Source organism: Salmo salar, chromosome 04 (genome assembly GCF_965601325.2).
Source record: "Salmo salar chromosome 04, fSalSal1, whole genome shotgun sequence".
Lineage (NCBI taxonomy): Eukaryota > Metazoa > Chordata > Actinopteri > Salmoniformes > Salmonidae > Salmo > Salmo salar.
The window spans coordinates 89,670,041-89,690,002 of record NC_138294.1 but is presented as its reverse complement, the minus strand read 5'-3'; the positions used below and the strand labels follow the sequence as shown (position 1 = coordinate 89,690,002).

General features: G+C 42.5%; 1 protein-coding gene and 1 long non-coding RNA gene across 2 annotated transcripts; both read left to right on the top strand.

Annotated features, from left to right (window-relative positions):
- The first annotated feature begins 7,431 nt into the window (after positions 1-7,431).
- On the top strand, positions 7,432-9,236 carry LOC145878561 (uncharacterized). Its single transcript, XR_014392001.1, has 2 exons — positions 7,432-7,573; positions 8,626-9,236. It is a non-coding gene; the product is annotated as an uncharacterized LOC145878561 (long non-coding RNA).
- Positions 9,237-16,216: 6,980 nt separating this feature from the next.
- On the top strand, positions 16,217-19,455 carry LOC145878679 (uncharacterized). Its single transcript, XM_082974796.1, has one exon. It carries the CDS (start codon positions 16,246-16,248, stop codon positions 18,781-18,783), a length of 2,538 nt encoding a protein of 845 aa, XP_082830922.1. The 5' UTR covers positions 16,217-16,245; the 3' UTR covers positions 18,784-19,455.
- Positions 19,456-19,962: the final 507 nt, after the last annotated feature.

The window sequence follows — 19,962 nt, the reverse complement described above, 5'->3', positions numbered from 1 at the left end:
TTATTGCTGGTGTAGCGAAATGGGTTGTTTTTACAGGGTCAGCCATAGTAGTACGGTGCCCCTGGAGCAAATAAAGGTTAAGTTCCTTGCTCAAGGGCACATCGACCGATTTTTCACCTGGTCGGCTTGATTATTCAAACCATCAACCGCTCGGTTACTGGCCCAACGGTCTAACCGCTAGGCTACCTGCCGCCCTGATGACATATCATGACGAATGATGAGTTGACACTTGCAGGGCAAGGGGCGAGGGAAGAATGAATACATTTTAAATGGACCCCGCCCTTGCCCAGAAATGTGTCACTAGTTCGTCCCACGGTTGTGTTTTCTGTCATCATGGAACCACCGGTAGCTGTTGTGTGTGCCTTATATGCGACACAGTGAATGATGATTGTATTTCATATTTTGGCTAGAAGACAACACATCCGCAGACATCGAATGCTAGCCATCAGAGGACATCAGGTAAATCGAAAACTACAATGTATAAATGTGATGCCAGGACAAGTTGTATGCTCTAGCTAACGTTTCCAAAAGCTAACCAAACAAAAACATCATTACTTTTCCGATATGTGCTTGTGCTGTCGTGAATTAGTAGCACCATTTCTAACTTATTTACATTCATTTTTACTTGTATGTTGACCTCTCCATATTGATGTTAGTTTCATGTTTTGGCAGACTTTTCTTAGCGGATGTATAATCATCACAAATTGAATTATGGGGCGTTTACGTTGTCAACTTCCCTTGCTTGGCTAATTGTTTGGACCGAAGGCAAAGATGGCTGCAGGGATTCCCCCGAGGGTAAGTGGAGGAGGGTGTGTCTTTTGTGTTTCAATCAATCAAATGTATTTAAGAAGCGCTTTTTACATCAGCCGATGTCACAAAGTGCTATACAGAAACCCAGCCTAAAACACCAAACAGCAAGCAATGCAGATGTAGAAGCACGGTGACTTGGACAAATTCCCTAGAAAGGCAGGAACCTAGGAAGAAACCTGGAGAGGAACCAGGCTCTGAGGGGTGGCCAGTCCTGGCTGTGACGGGTGGAGTTTATAACAGTACATGGCCCAGATGTTCAAACGTTCATAGATGACCAGCAGGGTCAAATAATAATAATCACAGCGGTTGTAGAGGATGTAACAGGTCGGCACCTCAGGAGTAAATGTCAGTTGGCTTGTCATAGCCGATCATTCAGAGGTAGAGACAGCAGGTGCGGTAGAGAGACAGAGCTGAAACAGCAGTTCCAGGACATGGTAGCACGTCTGGTGAACAGGTCAGGGTTCCATAGCCGCAGGCAGAAAAGTTGAAACTGGAGCAGCAGCACGACCAGATGGACTGGGGACAGCAAGGAGTCATCAGGCCAGATAGTCCTGAGGAATGGTCCTAGGGCTCAGGTCCTCCAAGAGAAGAGAAAGAGAAAGAGAGAGATAGAATTAGAGGGAGCATACTTAAATTCACACAGAACACCGGATAAAACAGGAGAAATACTCCAGATATAACAGACTGACCCTAGCCCCCGACACAAACTATTGCAGCATAATTACTGGAGGCTGAGACAGGAGGGGTCGGGAGACACTGTGGCCCCATCTGACTATACCCCCGGACTGGGCCAACCAGGCAGGATATAACCCCACCCACTTTGCCAATGCACAGCCCCCACACCACTAGAGGGATATCTTCAAACCACCAACTTACTACCCTGAGACAAGGCCGAGTATAGCCCATGAAGATCTCCCCCACGGCACGAACCCGAGGTGGGTGCCAACCAGGACAGGAAGATCACGTCAGTGACTCAACCCACTCAAGTGATGCACCCCTCCTAGGGACGACATGAAAGAGCACCAGTAAGCCAGCGACTCAGTCCCCGTAATAGGGTTAGAGGCAGAGAGCGGGGAACCGGCCAGGCAGAGACAGCAAGGGTGGTTCGTCGCTCCAGTGCCTTTCCGTTCACCTCACACCCCTGGGCCAGACTACACTCAATCATAGGACCTACTGAAGAGATGAGTCTTCAATAAAGACTTAAAGGTTGAGACCGAGTCTGCATCTCTCACATGGGTAGGCAGACCATTCCTTAAAAATAGAGCTCTATAGGAGAAAGCCCTGCCTCCTGCTGTTTGCTTAGAAATTCTAGGGACAATAAGGAGGCCTGCATCTTGTGACCGTAGCATATGTGTAGGTATGTATGGCAGGACCAAATCAGAAAGATAGATAGGAGCAAGCCCATGTCATGCTTTGTAGGTTAGCAGTAAAACCTTGAAATCATCCCTAGCCTAATCAGGAAGCCAGTGTAGAGGCTAGCACTGGAGTAATATGATACATTTTTTTTTGTTCTAGTCAAGATTCTAGCAGCCGTGTTTAGCACTAACTGAAGTTTATTTAGTGCTTCATCCGGGTAGCCGGAAAGTAGAGCATTGCAGTCGACTAATCTAGAAGTGACAAAAGCGTGGATACATTATTCTGCATCATTTATCGTCAAAGGAATGAGCGTTACACCGAGGCCTGTACTCTGGAGCGGGATGATGGAGTCTTACGTGAGCATCGCTCCACACTTCTTCTGCGTGCCGAAACCACTCATCTTTCGCAGGAGCTTTAGTCTGGCCCGGGATCCACGGAGCCAGAGCCGGCTGAAATCCCAAAACCCACTGGAAGGGGGTCAACCCAGTGGAGAAGTGACGTAGTGAGTTCTGGGCGTACTCTGCCCATGGAAGAAATCGTGCCCACTCATCCTGCCGGTCCTGACAGTGAATCCTCAGGAACCTCACGAGCTCCTGGTTCAAACTCTCCACCTGCCCGTTTGACTGAGGCCGGTACCCGGAAGTGAGGCTGACCGTGACCCCGAGCTTCTCCACAAAGGTCCTCCATACTCGTGATGTGAATTGGGGGCCACGGTCGGAGACAATGACAACATACACTCAATTAATATTTGGTAGCATTGCCTTTAAATGTTTAACTTGGGTCAAACGTTTTGTGTAGCCTTCCACAAGCTTCCCACAATAAGTTGGGTGAATTCCTCCTGACAGAGCTGGTGTATCTGAGTCAGGTTTGTAGGCCTCCTTGCTCGCACACGCTTTTTCAGTTCTGCCCACAAATTTTCTATCGGATTGAGGTCAGGGCTTTGTGATGGCCACTCCAATACCTTGACTTTGTTGTCCTTAAGCAATTTTACCATAACTTTGGAAGTATGCTTGTGGTTATTGTCCATTTGGAAGACCCATTTGTGACCAAGCTTTAACTTCCTGACTGATGTCTTGAGATGTTGCTTCAATATATCCACATAATTTTCCATCCTCAAGATGCCATCTATTTTGTGAAGTGCACCAGTCCCTCCCGCAGCAAAGCACCCCCACAACATGATGCTACCACCTCCATGCTTCACGGTTGGGATGGTGTTCTTCGGCTTGCAAGCCTCCCCCTTTTTCCTCCAAACATAACGATGGTCATTATGGCCAAACAGTTCTATTTTTGTTTTGTCAGACCAGGGGACATTTCTCCAAAAAGTACAATCTTTGTCCCCATGTGCAGTCGCAAACCATAGTCTGGCTTTTTATGGCGGTTTTGGAACAGTGGCTTCTTCCTTGCAGAGCGGCCTTTCAGGTTATGTCGATATAGGACTCGTTTAACTGTGGATAGAAATACTTTTGTACCTGTTTCCTCCAGCATCTTCACAAGGTCCTTTGCTGTTGTTCTGGGATTGATTCGCACTTTTCGCACCAAAGTACATTCATCTCTAGGAGACAGAACGCGTCTCCTTCCTGAGCGGTATGACGGCTGCATGGTCCCATGGTGTTTATACTTGCGTACTATTGTTTGTACAGATGGACGTGGTACCTTCAGGTGTTTGGAAATTGCTCCAAAGGATGAACCAGACTTGTGGAGGTCTACAATATTTGTCTGAGGTCTTGGCTGATTTCTTTAGATTTTTCCCATGATGTCAAGCAAAGAGGCACTGCATTTGAAGGTAGGCCTTGAAATACATCCACAGGTACACCTCCAATTGGCTCAAATGATGTCAATTAGCCTATCAGAAGCTTCTAAAGCCATGACATCATTTTCTGGAATTTTCCAAGCCGACTAAAGGCACAGTCAACTTAGTGTATGTAATCTTCTGACCCACTGGAATTGTGATACAGTGAATTATAAGTGAAATAATCTGTCTGTTAACAATTGTTGGAAAGATTACTTGTGTCATGCACAAAGTAGATGTCCTAAACGACTTGCCAAAACTATAGTTTGATAACAAGAAATGTGTGGAGTGGTTGAAAAACTAGTTTTAATGACTCCAACATAAGTGTATGTAAACTTCCAACTTCAACTGTACTTCCTGAAGTGTTTCCATTCCCCTTTTAACCTCTCTAGGGGAGGTGGGACGAAATCGTCCCAGACTATTCAACAGCCAGTGACAAATCAGAGCGCCAAATTTAAAACCACAAAATGTCATAATTCAAAGTTCTCAAACATAGGACTATTTTACACCATTTTATAGATACACTTCTCCTGAATCGAACAACGTTGTCCTATTTCCAAAAGGCTTTACAGCGAAAGCGAAACATTAGATTATGTTAGGAGAGTACATAGACACAAATAATCACACAGCCATTTTCCAAGCAAGCATATACTGTATGTCACATAAACCCAAACCACAGCTAAATGCAGCACTAACTTTTGATGATCTTCATCAGATGACACTCCTAGGACATTATGTTATACAATACATGCATGTTTTGTTCAATCAAGTTCATATTTATATCAAAAAACAGCTTTTTACATTAGCATGTGATGTTCAGAACTAGCATACCCACTGAAAACTTCCGGTGAATTTACTACATTACTCACGATAAACGTTCACAAAATACATAACAATTATTTTAAGAATTATAGACACAGAACTCCTTTATGCAATCGCTATGTCCGATTTTAAAATAGCTTTTCGGCGAAAGCACATTTTGCAATATTCTGAGTAGATAGCTTGGCCATCACGGCTAGCTAATTTCACACCCACCAAGTTTGGGACAACCTAAACTCAGAATTACTATTAGAAAAATTGGATTACCTTTGCTGTTCTTCATCAGAATGCACTCCCAGGACTTCTACTTCAACAACAAATGTTGTTTTGGTTCCAAATAATTCATAGTTATATCCAAATACCGCCGTTTTGTTCGTGCGTTCAGGTAACTATCCAAACAGTGACGCGCGAGCGCATTTCGTGACAAAAAAAATTCAAGATATTCCATTAAAAGCGTGTCAAACGCTGTTTAAAATCAATTTTTATGCAACTTTTCTCGTAAAATAGCGATAATATTCCAACCGGGCAACGTTGTATTCATTCAAAGGCTGAAAGAAAAAAATTGAGAAAAAAATGGAGTAGTCTCGTGAATGCGCATCTCAGTCTCACTGTCCCCAGGCTGACCACTCACAAACAGAGCTGCTGTACTTTGCCCAGAGACAGCAGACACACCATTCCACTTTCTGGCGGCTTCAGAGAGCCAATGGAAGCCTTAGAAAGTGTCACGTTACAGCACAGATGCTGTATTTTCGATAGAGATGCAACAGAAGGACAACAAATTGTCAGACAGGGCACTTCCTGTATGGAATCTTCTCAGGTTTTGGCCTACAATATGAGTTCTGTTATACTCACAGACACCATTCAAACAGTTTTAGAAACTTTAGAGTGTTTTCTATCAAAATCTACTAATTATATGCATATTCTAGTTTCTGGGCAGGAGTAGTAACCAGATTAAATTGGGTACGTTTTTTATCCGGCCGTGAAAATACTGCCCCCTATACCACAACAGGTTAAGTGATGCTCTGTTTCTGTAATTTTTCTTCATTTTTGAATTTGATATGATGTAGGCTAGGGCTGGGCGATAAATCAATATCCCTCAATAACGATATAAAAACGTTTAGATTCATGTTCGATAATTTCGATATAGAATAATTAGGTACAGCAGTCCAGTTCACCTCTGACACAGCAGGAACGTGCGGAGAAGTGACAATATGCACGTGGAGAGGTATACGCCCTCTAAAAACCACTTAGCACCTCGAGTGATGGAGTAGCCACTATTAAATTTGTGATGATTAATCATCCGCTAAGAAAAGGCAGCCAAAACGTGAAACCAACATCAAAATGGAGAGGTCAAAATACAAGTATAAGTAAAAATGAATGTAAATAAGTTAGAAATTGTGCTACTAATTCACGACAGCACAAGCACATATCGGAAAAGTAATGATGTTTTTGTCTGGTTAGCTTTTGGAAACGTTAGCTAGAGCATACAACTTGTCCTGGCATCACATTTATACATTGTAGTTTTCGATTTACCTGATATCCTCCGATGGCTAGCATTCGATATCTGCGGATGTGTTGTCTTCTAGCCAAAACATGAAATGCAATCATCATTCACTGTGTCGCATATAAGGCACACACAACAGCTACCGGTGGTTCCATGATGACAGAAAACACAACCGTGGGACGAACTAGTGACACATTTCTGGGCAAGGGCACGTCCATTTAAAATGTATTCATTCTTCCCTCGCCCCTTGCCCTGCAAGTGTCAACTCATCATTCGTCATGATATGTCATCAGGGCGGCAGGTAGCCTAGCGGTTAGACCGTTGGGCCAGTAACCGAGCGGTTGATGGTTTGAATAATCAAGCCGACCAGGTGAAAAATCGGTCGATGTGCCCTTGAGCAAGGAACTTAACCTTTATTTGCTCCAGGGGCACCGTACTACTATGGCTGACCCTGTAAAAACAACCCATTTCGCTACACCAGCAATAACATATGCTAAACACGTGTATGTGACAAATACATTTGATTTGATTTGAAGTGTCCACTTAATTTGAGGGGAGAGGGTGTTTTTTACATGTTTGGAATGCACCCTTTGAATTCGGACTGCAGTCAGAGGCTTACCTTTAGTCATGTGATTTACAAGAAGAGTGTTTGGGTGGGGTGGTCACATATATTACAAGAAAGAGAGATTTGGTCAAAGACAATACAGTATGAAGATAAGCTAAAAATGATTATCCTATTAAAATCCGCGACTACACTTGTAGGTGATGTCATGGCGACGTTGGCTGTCAAAGCTCAGGCGTAGAAGCAAGTCATCGGGTCTAATGGTCATCTTGCGCCGAATTGCGCATGTGCAAGCAGGAAAATCAAAGGTAGTCCTTCGATATAAACTTGTTTTTGACTAAAATTAAAACGTGTCAGTTTATTACTTTCACGAGATTGGTGAAATAACATGTTCAACTACTTAAGAAATTGTCTCGAATCTAGGTTTTTCCTTTTGATTTTGTGAAAATGAACAACTAAGGAAGATATTTTCACTTCTCTCATTGACTTCTCAAGCACCAAATCCCGGCATGTTCTGTTCAGTCTGTTTCACAAGCGTTCCTGGAAGTCTCGCGATGTTGCACCTCTGGGTTTAGAAACTCTGTGATTTGGTCTATAAAACAGGGTGTCACTCCCGGTCTACATCTTGGTAGAGATACATCCCGACCTATGGGCTCTACTTGGCTTCTATTTTGTACATCTACTTGTGATTTCTGTCTGGTTGACATCCATCGGAAAGCTTCGTTGATTTAAGGTAGGCTACTAACCCTTATTTCATTTCGATAAGCCTAAATGGTTGCTAAGCAAAACCTTTACTGTCCAATCATTAAAGCTACAATCCGCATTTGGTGAAACTGGCACGTCCGTTTGGAATATTACAACAACGAAGTTACTTCAAAGGAAGAACACCTTTCTTCCATCTGACACAACTTGTCTCCTGCGTTTCATCACTAAAACAATATCAAAGGCGCTGTTTCACCAAATGTAGTTATAATTGTAGCTTTAATTGTAACTTGAATTGATAGTTGAGAAATAACATTGTCCGTCCCACCACTTATTGTGGTCCGCAGCTGAGGGATGGGGCTAGGGAAATGTAACCCCTCTCAAATTCAAGAATGTGCTTCAGATGCCAGGACTGACAGTCCATGACATCTGCATTATAGTTTTAACCATCTTTTGAATCTATACATAGGTTTTTTATATTTATAAACAATGGAGTAAAATAAGTGTCTTTTTCCCCATTAGAACCCAAAATAAACAATCGTAAGCTCATGACGTATTTATAAGTTATATTCTTCAAATTGCTGGTTATACTGTGTCATTAATTTAAATGTAATTATATATTTTTTGTTAAATATGTATGTACCAATCCCGGACAATAGCTGTAATAATGTGTATGCTTTATTGAACAAAAGAGAACCATCGCGCTCTCCCAGAGGCTTGGCTGGTGCGTAAAACCCGCTGGTGTAAGTTGTCGCATAAATCTTTCTTCATTATTCTATGTTTTTAGTAATTTTCACTGCACACAGATGTGTCGGCTTTACAGCCTTCAGTGTGTAGTGACAACATCTGTAAAGAAACAGATGAGCAGCAGGTGCTTCTAATCAGGGTTTCCGCTTATCTGCCCTTCTGGGATGTGGCTTTTCTGGTCTGACTGTATTCAAATGAGTCAAAAGAAATACAGAATATTAGGGTATGGGAGCAGGCACGAAGGTCAACTCACAAATCAGACAGTACAAAATTACTGCTTTGCTAGCAAGAGCATTCACTGTCTATTTTTGTTGTTATTTTCACATCATCTCTAAGAAAGTCAGAGACCAACAAGCGAATGGGTGGAGACTGGTCAAAAGATCGAGCGGATAAGGCAGAGAGAGACCTCGATCAAGCCAAAACTGAAAAACAGAAAGTGGAGGAGGAAAAGAGGAGGACTGAAGAGGAAAACAAGCAACTCCTTGCTGAGAAAGTGAGAATGGAAACAGAAAAAAAGATGGAAGAAAAACGAAGACAGGAGCTTGAGAACCAAAGACTAAAATTAATAGAACACAATAGACAGCGAGAGAAGGATGAAAGGACCAGGATAAAGCAGGAAAAAGTAAATGCAAATGGAGATCACAGAGCTGTATAAATGTATTCAAATATTAAGAGACAAGGGCATAAACAGTTAATTTATCCACAATGAATTATTGGAGAAAGTACACAATCATTGTGTACTTTTAATATCTACAATTGCACTGCCTGTTTTATTTTCCTCAAATGATGTGCTTAAAGGGATAGTTCACACAAATGACAATGATTTTAATAGCCCTGTTAGCAGTCTTTGGTTTTGTTTACCTGGCTGCTGCCATCAAATGCTTTTCAAAACCAATGCCTGTCAATATCTGAGAATCTGTAGCTTTGCAATAAATAGATTCTATTGATGCCTTGTTGCCGGATCTCTTCTGACACAGAAAAATCCACACATTTTATTCAGGATTCATCACTTGCGCTATGCACATTTTAATGACAAAAATAAACTATCCAATATACTTTGCTAGGCAGTAGCAGGCACTGCAAGAAGCCCCTGGTGTGACTCAGTGTCTGCTGTGTTTGGTAGAGATATAACACAGTGGACCACTCCTGTCCCTTAACCCCCACCTCTACAGCACCGGTTAGATGTCAATGTCATCACTCAGTAAAACACCTCAGCATAAAACAGCAAATATGGATACTCCAGAATTTCTTCTTAAAGAGGCAAAAAAAAGTGATCAGGTTGAGTTAGTAGTGAATGAGGTGGAGAGGGTAAAACAGCCAGAAAGGCAGTGCAGCAGAGTTGGCTGCATGTTTGGCGGTAGCTAACTAGTCCCCATCAGCATAAGGGTAGGCTAATGCTAATAAGTTAGCGTTCAGTATCCTAAAGGTATTGGATGTCAGTCTGAGTTATTTAACAGTATATTTAGTGAATGGGCAAGCTAAGAATGTTGATAGAAGTCATGATATTAGGAAAAGTAGTTATTTCCAGCAAGTGTATTTGATGGGTTTCGTTTCTGTAGCTAGCTAGCTTCTGTAGCTAGCTGAGAACGAAGAGCTGAGTAAATGTTTTTCTGACTGAAGCACATATCTTCTGACAGTGACACAGCGCCCCCAGTGGACTGAAGCTGAACTTCACTACAACATATTTAAACCTTTATAAAATGAGCAATGCTGAGGTAGTAGAACTAATGAAATGAATCATAGGTCTTATAACCTATATCATTCTACATGTCAACATGCTTGGCTCGTGTTATTTCCATATAGTCTATGTGACTATTTGTGAAGAACTGCCCATTATTAAATTTGTGAAATAATGTAATTGTGCTTTTATTTTTACTCTTTATTCATTTAGCTACTTTTTCTATTGTTGCATTTTTGAGAGGTGAACCTGCAAGAAGGGGGAGGGCAGCCAGAAAGAGGGGGGAAAGATGGTCAGCCTTGTGGTTATATTGTACAGTGAACAAAACATGAAATACATAGGCCTTTAAATTGTGTCCTCAAATGTTACGTAATGGTAGAATTGACGAGGTCTGATAACTCATTCCATTCCACAAGTCCATTTTTCTTTGGCTCAAGTCTCTTTATATTCATATAGCCTAGGGGGCTATGTAGCTTCTTATCTGTCGTGTTTGGAGTTGTGTTGCGTTGTTATGTGAACATTTAAAATGTTTCTTTACAGTTGAGTTGACCTGGTTGTGTCTGTATACTAGGATAGGGCTGTAACGGTACAGGTATACCTACCAAACCTTGGTTTGGTCCGCACTGTGAACCTGAATGAATACAAAAAAACATTTCAACAAAAAATGAAAACACTAGGCCTATACGCCATGCCTACGCTGGGTTGTATGCCATTGTCCTGTGAGTAAAGCTGAAAAAAAATTGTAGGTTATTCTGTTAACATGTAAACCATATATAGCTTCCAAATACATTTTCAAAACTATCCTGTGAATATCATCTAGAGCGCTGACTGACAGTCCTTCTAGAATTTGAGGGTTACCAGCCTCATCAAAAAGCTAAGCTGTATGCCAAAACAAGAGGTGTGGCTGCTGTTTTGCTGAAAAACAAATCCAGAGTGTAGAGAAACTTCTGTATTTTCTACTCACATTTGTAATATATGTCCTCTATTTTTTTCAGTTTGGTACATTACTTAAGTCAACTTAAGGTGGATTGTTTTAATTAAGACTGTATTATGTCCACCAGAAAACCATCAACATGTTCAGTGTCTTTGTTTTTTTCCCCCAAAGAAATAAGAGCACCAATCGTTAGGGCTCCAGAGTCCTCTTCCTGTTCAGAAAGAACAACAAGACTGGAGAACAAAGATGTGAGTGACTCAAATGTTTGCATAACATACTGTATCAGTGATAATTTACACACGCTGCATTGTCTGGGCAATGAGCAAAAGAACTATGATTTTTATGTTGACAGCCATATTATCTGTTGCAATTTTCTAATACCGGGGCTGCTGAAGTAACCCCAGTTCTGATATGTTTTCAGAACACTGAGTCATGTCTGACTCGGAGACCATCGAGCTAGCCGCTCTGGGCCGACCCTTCCAGCTGGGGATGCTGTATGACTGTCGTAGAGATGTCCTCATTCCAGGTACAGGAAACTATTCCTCTTTGGTTTGGAGGTAATCAGTGTGCATCATCTTGAATTCATTGACAGTGTTTCCACCACTGAGTTGGATAGAGGGCACACTGTTGTAGCACAGAGAACACCATTGAGGGCTTTCACCATTTTAAAGTAGTTTCTACGGATTTAGGAAGAATGAGCAGGAGGGGTCAGCCAATGAATTGCACTCCTGAACAGACATTCCATAACTGCAGATGTCAGTAAATCACCAACCTTGGCTTTATACCTGTTCAGACTATACTGTACACACTTCACACAGTAGGTGGTGATATGCACCTTTTCAGTTTATTTACAAACTGCTAATACACTCATAGAAGTTGAAGACATTGGGGACATACTTGTGAACATAAGCAACCATTTAAATTTAAACAGTTTCTCCAGGTCAAAATGAGTCTCAGCTAATTAAAATTGTTGATTTACTTGCACGTGACAGAATGCTAAATTGTAGCTGGTCCCATCAGATAACATGGCATAAGTTAGCGCTATGCTAACCTCACCAGTTGGCAGCGATTATATTCTGTCTGATCCCTCCAGAGGACCCAGATTGAATTATGTAATCCTTCCTTAACCCAAAGGAAGTATCTCCCAGTTGACTACTTCAAATGGTGAAAGTCCTGAATGGAGCTGCCCATGCTAAAACAGGCTTTTGGGCAATAAAGTCCTCTATGATGCTGTCACAGAATCGGCCATTGCAGAGAGAGATGAGCTTTCTGGTGCATCTCTATGGTTACCACAGAGTAAGAAAAGCTAGAGGACACACTTGGGACAAAAGAGTGATGTCATGCAGGTTGTTTTTGAAGTGTTCATATTGTAGTAATGCTGTCAATGACAAAGATTACCCTTTTTTTTCCTTCTGAGAGTGTAATGTGGCACTATTTGTCCCTGTAGGGCAGTGCTTCTCAATTATTTTCTGTTACGCCCCCCCCCTAGGAAGAAGTAAACATTTCGCGCCCCCCAACTCTCCGCCGCGACTCTAAATAGTATCATTTGTCTATAAAATTGTTATAAGTACACCTCTGCATAACATTGTATCCTTATTAACATTAAAGAAAAAAAAAATATATATAGATCAACTTACAACAAAGAATAACTTTATTAACATTGTTTTTTTTAGTTTGTAACAGAAAAGACTTCAAGTGCATCAATTTGCCTGAAATTTAAAAAAAAATTCAGCCCTTATTTAAACTGTAAACATTTTTGACCATTTGATACTGAAAAATAAAATTAAATATAATCAATAAATAATAATAAATTCAAATTGATCAGCAACATTAACTCAGGAGCACAATATATGAAACATTTTGACCTATAAAACAAAAATGAATAAAACAATTTGTGCAGATTTTTTTTTTTAAATCAAAATGAGGAAGTCAGGATTAATGGCTACAATGAGCACGTTTTGCAGAGCTTAGCTTTTCCAAGCGGGGTTTGAAGCATGATACTGCAACTCTCAGCTCCTGCTCAATGTTTAGCTGGGACCTGTACTTGGTCTTCAGTGCAGCAACAGCAGAGAAGCCAGTCTCACAAAGATAAGATGTTGCAAAAGGAAGAAGAATGCCCATGGCCCTCTGCCCTAAGAGTGGATACTACCTCTCTACACTCAGCCAGAATTCACTCAGTGTCTGTGATGTGAACCTCAGTCTGAATGTGGAGTCAGACGTCATATCAATGAACTGGTCCTCCTCTGCAGAGCTGAAACCAGTTGGAGCTGGTGCATTGAAAGGATCTCTCACCCAGTCATATTGGGAACTGTTTTCAGGGAAGTACTTTTTAAAGAATCCCATCAGTGATGAAATATGCTCCTTAATATATGGAATCACTGAGGTGGCATCATAGTCAGTAGTGTCAACAAATTCATGCAGGTTCTGGAATGAATCAGTATTTCCTTCATCAAGTCGCCTGCCCCACATTGCAAGCTTTCGAGTGAAAGAGCTGATCTTGTCTGTGACCTGAGGGAGGTGTTTATCTTTCCCTTGAAGCTGTAGATTTAGTTAATTTAGCTTTCCAAATATGTCACTCAGGTAGGCCAGTTTTGCCAGGAAGTTCTCATCACTAAAGGTTTCTGTGATGTCATACTTGTGCTCCTGCTCCAAAAACATTCTTATCTGCTCTCTGAGCTCAAAATCTCGGGACAAGACTTTTCCTCGTGACAGCCACCTTGCTTCACTGTGAAACAGCACAGCTTGATGTTCAGCTCCCATCTCCTCACAGATGGCAGAGAAGACTCTTGTTTTTAGTGGTCTGGTCTTTATACAATTGACTACACCTACAATGTCAGTCATAACCTCACTTAATTCAGAGGAAAGGTGCCTTGATGCCAGTGCTTCTCTGTGTATAACAGTGTGTCCACTCAGCATTAGGTGAGGCCTTCTTGATGAGTGCCCGAAGTCCTTTTCTCATCCCTGCCATGGTCTGTGCACCATCACTGCAAACACCAATGCAGTTCTCCCACTTTAGCCCATTCTCAGTCAGAAAGCAGTCCAGCATTTTGAATAGCTCTTCAGCTGTTCAGCTGTGGCTCTGTCTCTGACATATTTACAAAAAAGTCGATCCTCACACAGGGAGTTTGTCATGTCAAAACGTACATAAGTGATAAACAAACAGTCTTTGTTGCTGTCAGTTGCTTCATCGAACTGTAAGGCAAAACGTTTGTCTTTGAGTTTATCTACCAGCTGTTCTTTAAGATTGTTAGCAATGTCATTTATACGTCTGGCGACAGTGTCATTGGACTGGTCGTTTGCAGCACTTGCGTCATCCAGCATGACAGAGACCATGTCTAATGCTGCAGGCAGTATCAGCTCCTCTGCTATGGAGTGGGGTTTTTTGCACTGAGCAATTTGGTACGCCACCTTATATGATGCTAACAGTGCTCGCTGGTTTACTGAAGAAGCATTCACAAAGCGGGACGATTGTTGACAATATTCGGCACGTTTTCGCTGAATAAACTCAAGCGGCTTATCAGCGTGATTGGGGTGTAATATCTATAAGTGACGCCTTAATTTATTTGGCTTCATGCTGTCCGCTGCCAACATTTTTAGACACAGTAAACATACCGGTCTTTCCTCGTCTCCCACCGTAGTCACAGTGAAGCCAAGCGCTACATACGCTTCGTCATATTTCCTCGTCTTAGCTTTCGGGAGACTTACGTTTGTCTCATTATCTCCGTCTCTCTCCATCTTTCTTTTCATCCCTGTTAAATATTTTTCCATGGTGTCTCTTAAGGGTTTGTTATCTGCACTTCATATCTCCTGCTCTGTGCTGTGTGCTCTTGTTCGGTTAAAAAAAAATACTCCCCGCGGCAAGAAAAAGCATGTTCCCCGGGGTCACGCGCCCCCCTGGCATCGCTCCGAGCCCCCCCAGGGGGGCGCGCCCCACTATTTGAGAAGGACTGCTGTAGGGGAACATTCTAGATAGAGTTCTATCTCGAACCTTTCTGGTTCCAAATAGCACCCTTTATTTGGTACCCAGATTCTATTTGACCTGAAAGAAGCTTCAGATAGAACCCATATCCAGACTGGTTCAAATGGTGCTACAGAGCATTCTTTACTTCTGAGTGTAGGAGGTGTAGGTTTTCTAACTATGGGTTGACACCTAGAATATTTACTTTGAATTAAATATTTACCTTCAATTAGTTATTTGAATTAAACCATGTTTACATATAGAAATATTTACACATGTACACGTTGGAGTATAATTTTCACAATAAACGTTCTTTGGTCAGTCTCTTTAAACTGCAGGTATCACTCTCTGGGATTCTGAGATGCTGCAGAAACACATCAATGTTCGTCCACAACCAAACACTGACTTCAAAATCATTGCTTCAGACTCAAGTGAAGCCAAGTCAGAAGCTTTGAATGTGTCTGCATCTCTTGAGGCCAGTTTTCTTGGTAGCTTAGTCAGTGTGAAGGGTTCTGCTGAATTCCTACATGACAAAAAGACCTCAAAGCGTCAGTCTAGGGTTTCTCTGCAGTACCGTACCACCACTCGCTTCGAGCAGTTGACCATGGACCACCTGGGGGCAGGAAATGTGAAATACTCTAATGTCTTACAAGAGGGCTCTGCAACCCATGTGGTGACTGCCCTGCAGTTTGGAACGCAGGCCTTTTTCGGTTTTGACCAAGAGGTTTCCTCAGGAGAGAACCACCAGGACATCCAGGGAAACTTGCAGGCCACAATAAAAAAGATCCCTCAAATGTCAATAGAAGGGCAGGCAAATTTGAAGATGAGTGAGGAAGAGCAGAGAGAGACCAATAAATTCAACTGCACTTTCCATGGTGATTTGGCACTAGAAAACAACCCTGTCACATTTGAAGATGCCATCAAGGTGTATGCTGGCCTGCCATGTCTGCTAGGGGAGAACGGAGAACATGCTGTGCCCATGACCGCCTGGCTCTATCCTCTCAAGAACCTGGACTCTGCAGCTGCCCAGCTAGTCAGGCAGATCAGTGTTTGCCTGGTGCGTCGCGCACAGCGACTCTTGGACGGACTCGACAATACTGATGTACAATGCCAGGACATGATGAAGGAAGACATGGCTATCAAGTTCCCTGAACTCAAAGCCAAGCTCAACAAGTTCAGGGACTTGTGCTCAGAGTACAAGCTGGTGTTCCAGAAAGGTCTCTGCAAGGTTCTTCCCAACATAAGAGGAGGAGGAATGGAGGAGGAAGAGCTGATAAAAATGCTCAACAGCAAAGAACGTTCTCCATTCCAGAATAACCTCATGATCACGTACCTGGACGACAGAGAGAGAGAGAGATGAATGTTGTTCGCTCTTACCTTGACATAATGAAAGAGGTACAAGTTGTGTGCTCAAGCAGTGAATTGGATGGAATAGTGCTTGATAAAGCTAATGATTTTGTAGTGTGTTTTGCATTTTCCTATTTGAAGGAGAAAGAAGAGTATGTGTTAGACTTGGAGAACTACTTGCTGGAAGAATCAAAAAGTGATTTTTCACTGATACCTTACAATCCCAACGCAGCCGGGAAGACTACAGCAGAAAAGTGGTTTCGCTCGGGGGAGGTAACGACCCTAACTAGGCAAACCATAAATCTGTTCCTAGACTTCAAAGATTCAAACAAAGGCAGAGAAAATCTTGCATTCTGCATTGCATCAATTCCAAACAAACACCTCACTGCTTCCTCCATCCATGTCTATGAAAGAGGGACACTTTTGAGTCAACAGTTTGAGCTGCCATCAAAGCCAGGTGTTCCCACCATCAAGAGTCTGGAGCATGACTGTGTCCACTTGCAAGTCAACCCTCCCAACCTTGGTGTTACCTGTGTGGAGTCGTACCAGGTTTTGTACCAGGCTGAGCAGGCTGACTCTGAGTGGACAGAGGTGAAATCGGATGCTACAACTAACCAGGTCACCATCAGTCGTTTGGACCCTTACAAAAAGTACCGCTTTAGCTGCAAGGCAGTGTGCAGACCTGGTGTGAGCCTCTCCAGTGACTGGACAGAATATTTCAGGACCCGCCCATGTAGCCCCCCTGGACCACCCACAGAGAAGAGGATAGAATCGGGAAGTATCAGAGTGAACTGGGACATTCCTACCATAGCGGGAGATGATGTTGAAGTCATTGGTTATGTGGTTGAATACAGAAAGAATGTAAAGGCTATAGACAATCAGATGTGGCACACCATGAAAACCACCACTAGAGAGAGTACACTGGAAGGACTTGAGGCTGACACTGCATACAGCATCAGAGTCTTTGCTAACTGTGGCGAAGCAGGGAATAGTCTACCCAGTTCTGAGACTGTGCTGACTACCCTTAGGGTCTCTGATCACCAACCGAAGACGAGCAAATCAACCAGAGCAAAAAGTGAGGAGTTCCTCACAAAATCCCAGAAGGTGGAAAAGGGCAACCCCTCAATCCACTGGCTGAATCTGGAACAGAAGTTGGGTGTAAGTGACAGTTTTGACCAGTACAGATTTGGGAAGAAAGTTGAGCAAGGTAATAACAAGGTGATATTGCTTCTGGGGGCCACAGGTGCAGGAAAAACAACTCTGGTCAATGTCATGATAAACTACATTCTCGGGGTAAAGTGGGAAGAACGTTACCGCTTTAAGCTCATCCATGAGGTGACCAACAGGTCACAGGCTGAGAGCCAGACTGTGGTTGTGACATCATACGAGCTCTACAACCAGCCAGGCTTTCAGATTCCTTATTCTCTGACCATCATTGACACACCAGGGTTCGGAGACACCAGAGGAATGGCTCAAGATAAATTGCTCACCCAGATGTTGAAGGATTTCTTGTGTCATCCTTTAGGGATTGATCACATTGATGCACTCTGCTTTGTAGTGCAGGCAACACTTGTTCGTCTCAGTCCTTCCCAGAGATACATCTTTGATTCCATCCTGTCCATCTTTGGAAAGGATGTTGCTGAAAACATCCTGATGCTTGTGACATTTGTAGATGGGAAGCAAATACCGGTGCTAGAAGCCATAAAAGCTGCAAATCTGCCCTGTAAGAAAAACAAGAAGGGGCTACCAACCCATTTCAAATTCAACAGTTCATTTGTGTTCTCAAAGGAGACGGAGAGCAGCTCTGAAGAGGATGATTCCAATGATGATCATAAGGCCCAGTGTCCAGATCAATGGAGTTCAACTTTCAAGGAGATGAAGAAATTTTTCCAAGCACTGGAAAGCATTGAGAGTAAAGATCTGACCCTGACAAAGAAAGTTCTGGAAGAACGTGAGCTTCTGGAGAAGACATTGACACACCTGACCCCTCAGATCACAGCAGGTCTGTCAAAGCTAAGTGAGATCAAAAGCTTCAAACAGTGTCTGGAGAACGAGGACGAGAACATGAAACAGAACAAAGATTTTGAATCTGAGGTAAATGTGCTGCAGGTGAAGAGAAGCAAATTATCCCAAGACTTTGCAACAAACTGCAAGATATGCAATTTCACATGTCACACCTGCTGTTTCCTCCCAAATGAGGATGAAATCAAAAGTTGTGCCGTGATGGATGATGATGGCAACTGTACCGAATGTCCAGGAAAATGCTCTTCCACTGACCACGACAGGGAAAAAGTCTTGTTGACATATGAAACAAAGACTGAGAAAAGGACTATTCAAGAACTGAAGGACAACTTCATGAAGGCATGGGACAAGTCTAATGAAACCAAGGAGATGCTGGATAAACGTGAGGATGAGTTTCATATGATTGAGGACGCGCTGATGAATTTGATCAAGCAGTCTTCTGACTGTCTCAAGAGACTTAATGATGTTGCCCTGAAACCAAGCTCTCAGTCCACTGTGGAGTACATTGAGATACTCATTCGCACAGAGGAGGACGAACGCAAGCCAGGATCGTAGAGTTGAAGAAAATGAAGGGAGAGCCTGAGATTCTGGATAAGATTGCAAAAGGAGAAGATTTACTCCCAAATGAGCGAAAATTCATGAAGGATAAAAAGGATAGTCGGCAGGAGGTTCCAACATAAGTCAGGGATGTTGTCCTGCTAACATTATCCGGAAACAAAATTGGGTCTCTATTTGAACATCAAGCTTCCCAATATTGTAGGAACGTTTGCGTTTGTTGGGAAGATCCAACTGAGATGTGGGGTTAATTGGATTTGTAAATAAAACTCAGCCTTGTGTAAAGCCGTATGTTAATTTGTCCACCTCAAAGTAACTGAACAAAAATGAGGGCCTAATTTAGATCTAGATTAAATCAGAACTGCATAGAAAATCATTGGTTTTGTTTAGGCAATGTCAGAGGTGCAGGGCTGGCCCTCCCATTAGGCAAGATTAGGCGGCACTTGATTTTGGGGTGGCATTTTGACAATTGGCTGCTGCCCTCCAGCGCCCCTGATCGGCTACTACATCACCAGCGGCACCCCAGCCACCAGCTCATTAGCGTTGCTGCAGTTCCCGCCCCCACCCCATTCCCGCTTCTCCTGAAGTGCATTCCCACTATCCTTGGTAGCTATGTTGACGTGTGTGTTTTATGTGGGATTATCCAATTGTGAAACAATAATAAAAAGGAATCTGCCAATGAAATTATTGTATTGTTTTGTATTTTGTGAGTGACAAAGATGATTAGCGATTAAGGCAGTAGCCTAACCTAGCCTGTTAACCTTAGCTAGCTACTACTAGTGGATTTAATTTTAGCTAAAAGTAATCTATAGAGATTTGAAACAATTTGCTACCATGTCTAAGAGACGACAACTACCAGGAAGCCTGTGTGGAGAATGACAAAAATAAATAAATAAATATCTTATATAAGTGTTATTGTAATTGTAACAATTATGTAGTCGTGCCATGTATGATAACAGGTGGCATATTATTAATAAGAAACTCGGTTTCCTACTACAGGTAGTTGGCTGCATAGTGATAGCAACATTGTAACTCTCCGATGCAGGGGTTAAAGTGAAATTCCCTTCTGCCTGGTAAGGGACTTCCTATATGTGCCCGCGTGCACCAAACATTTTTATGGGCATAATCATAGGATTACATGTACAATTGGAGCCTATACGTTTGCGTTTACTGAGTAGA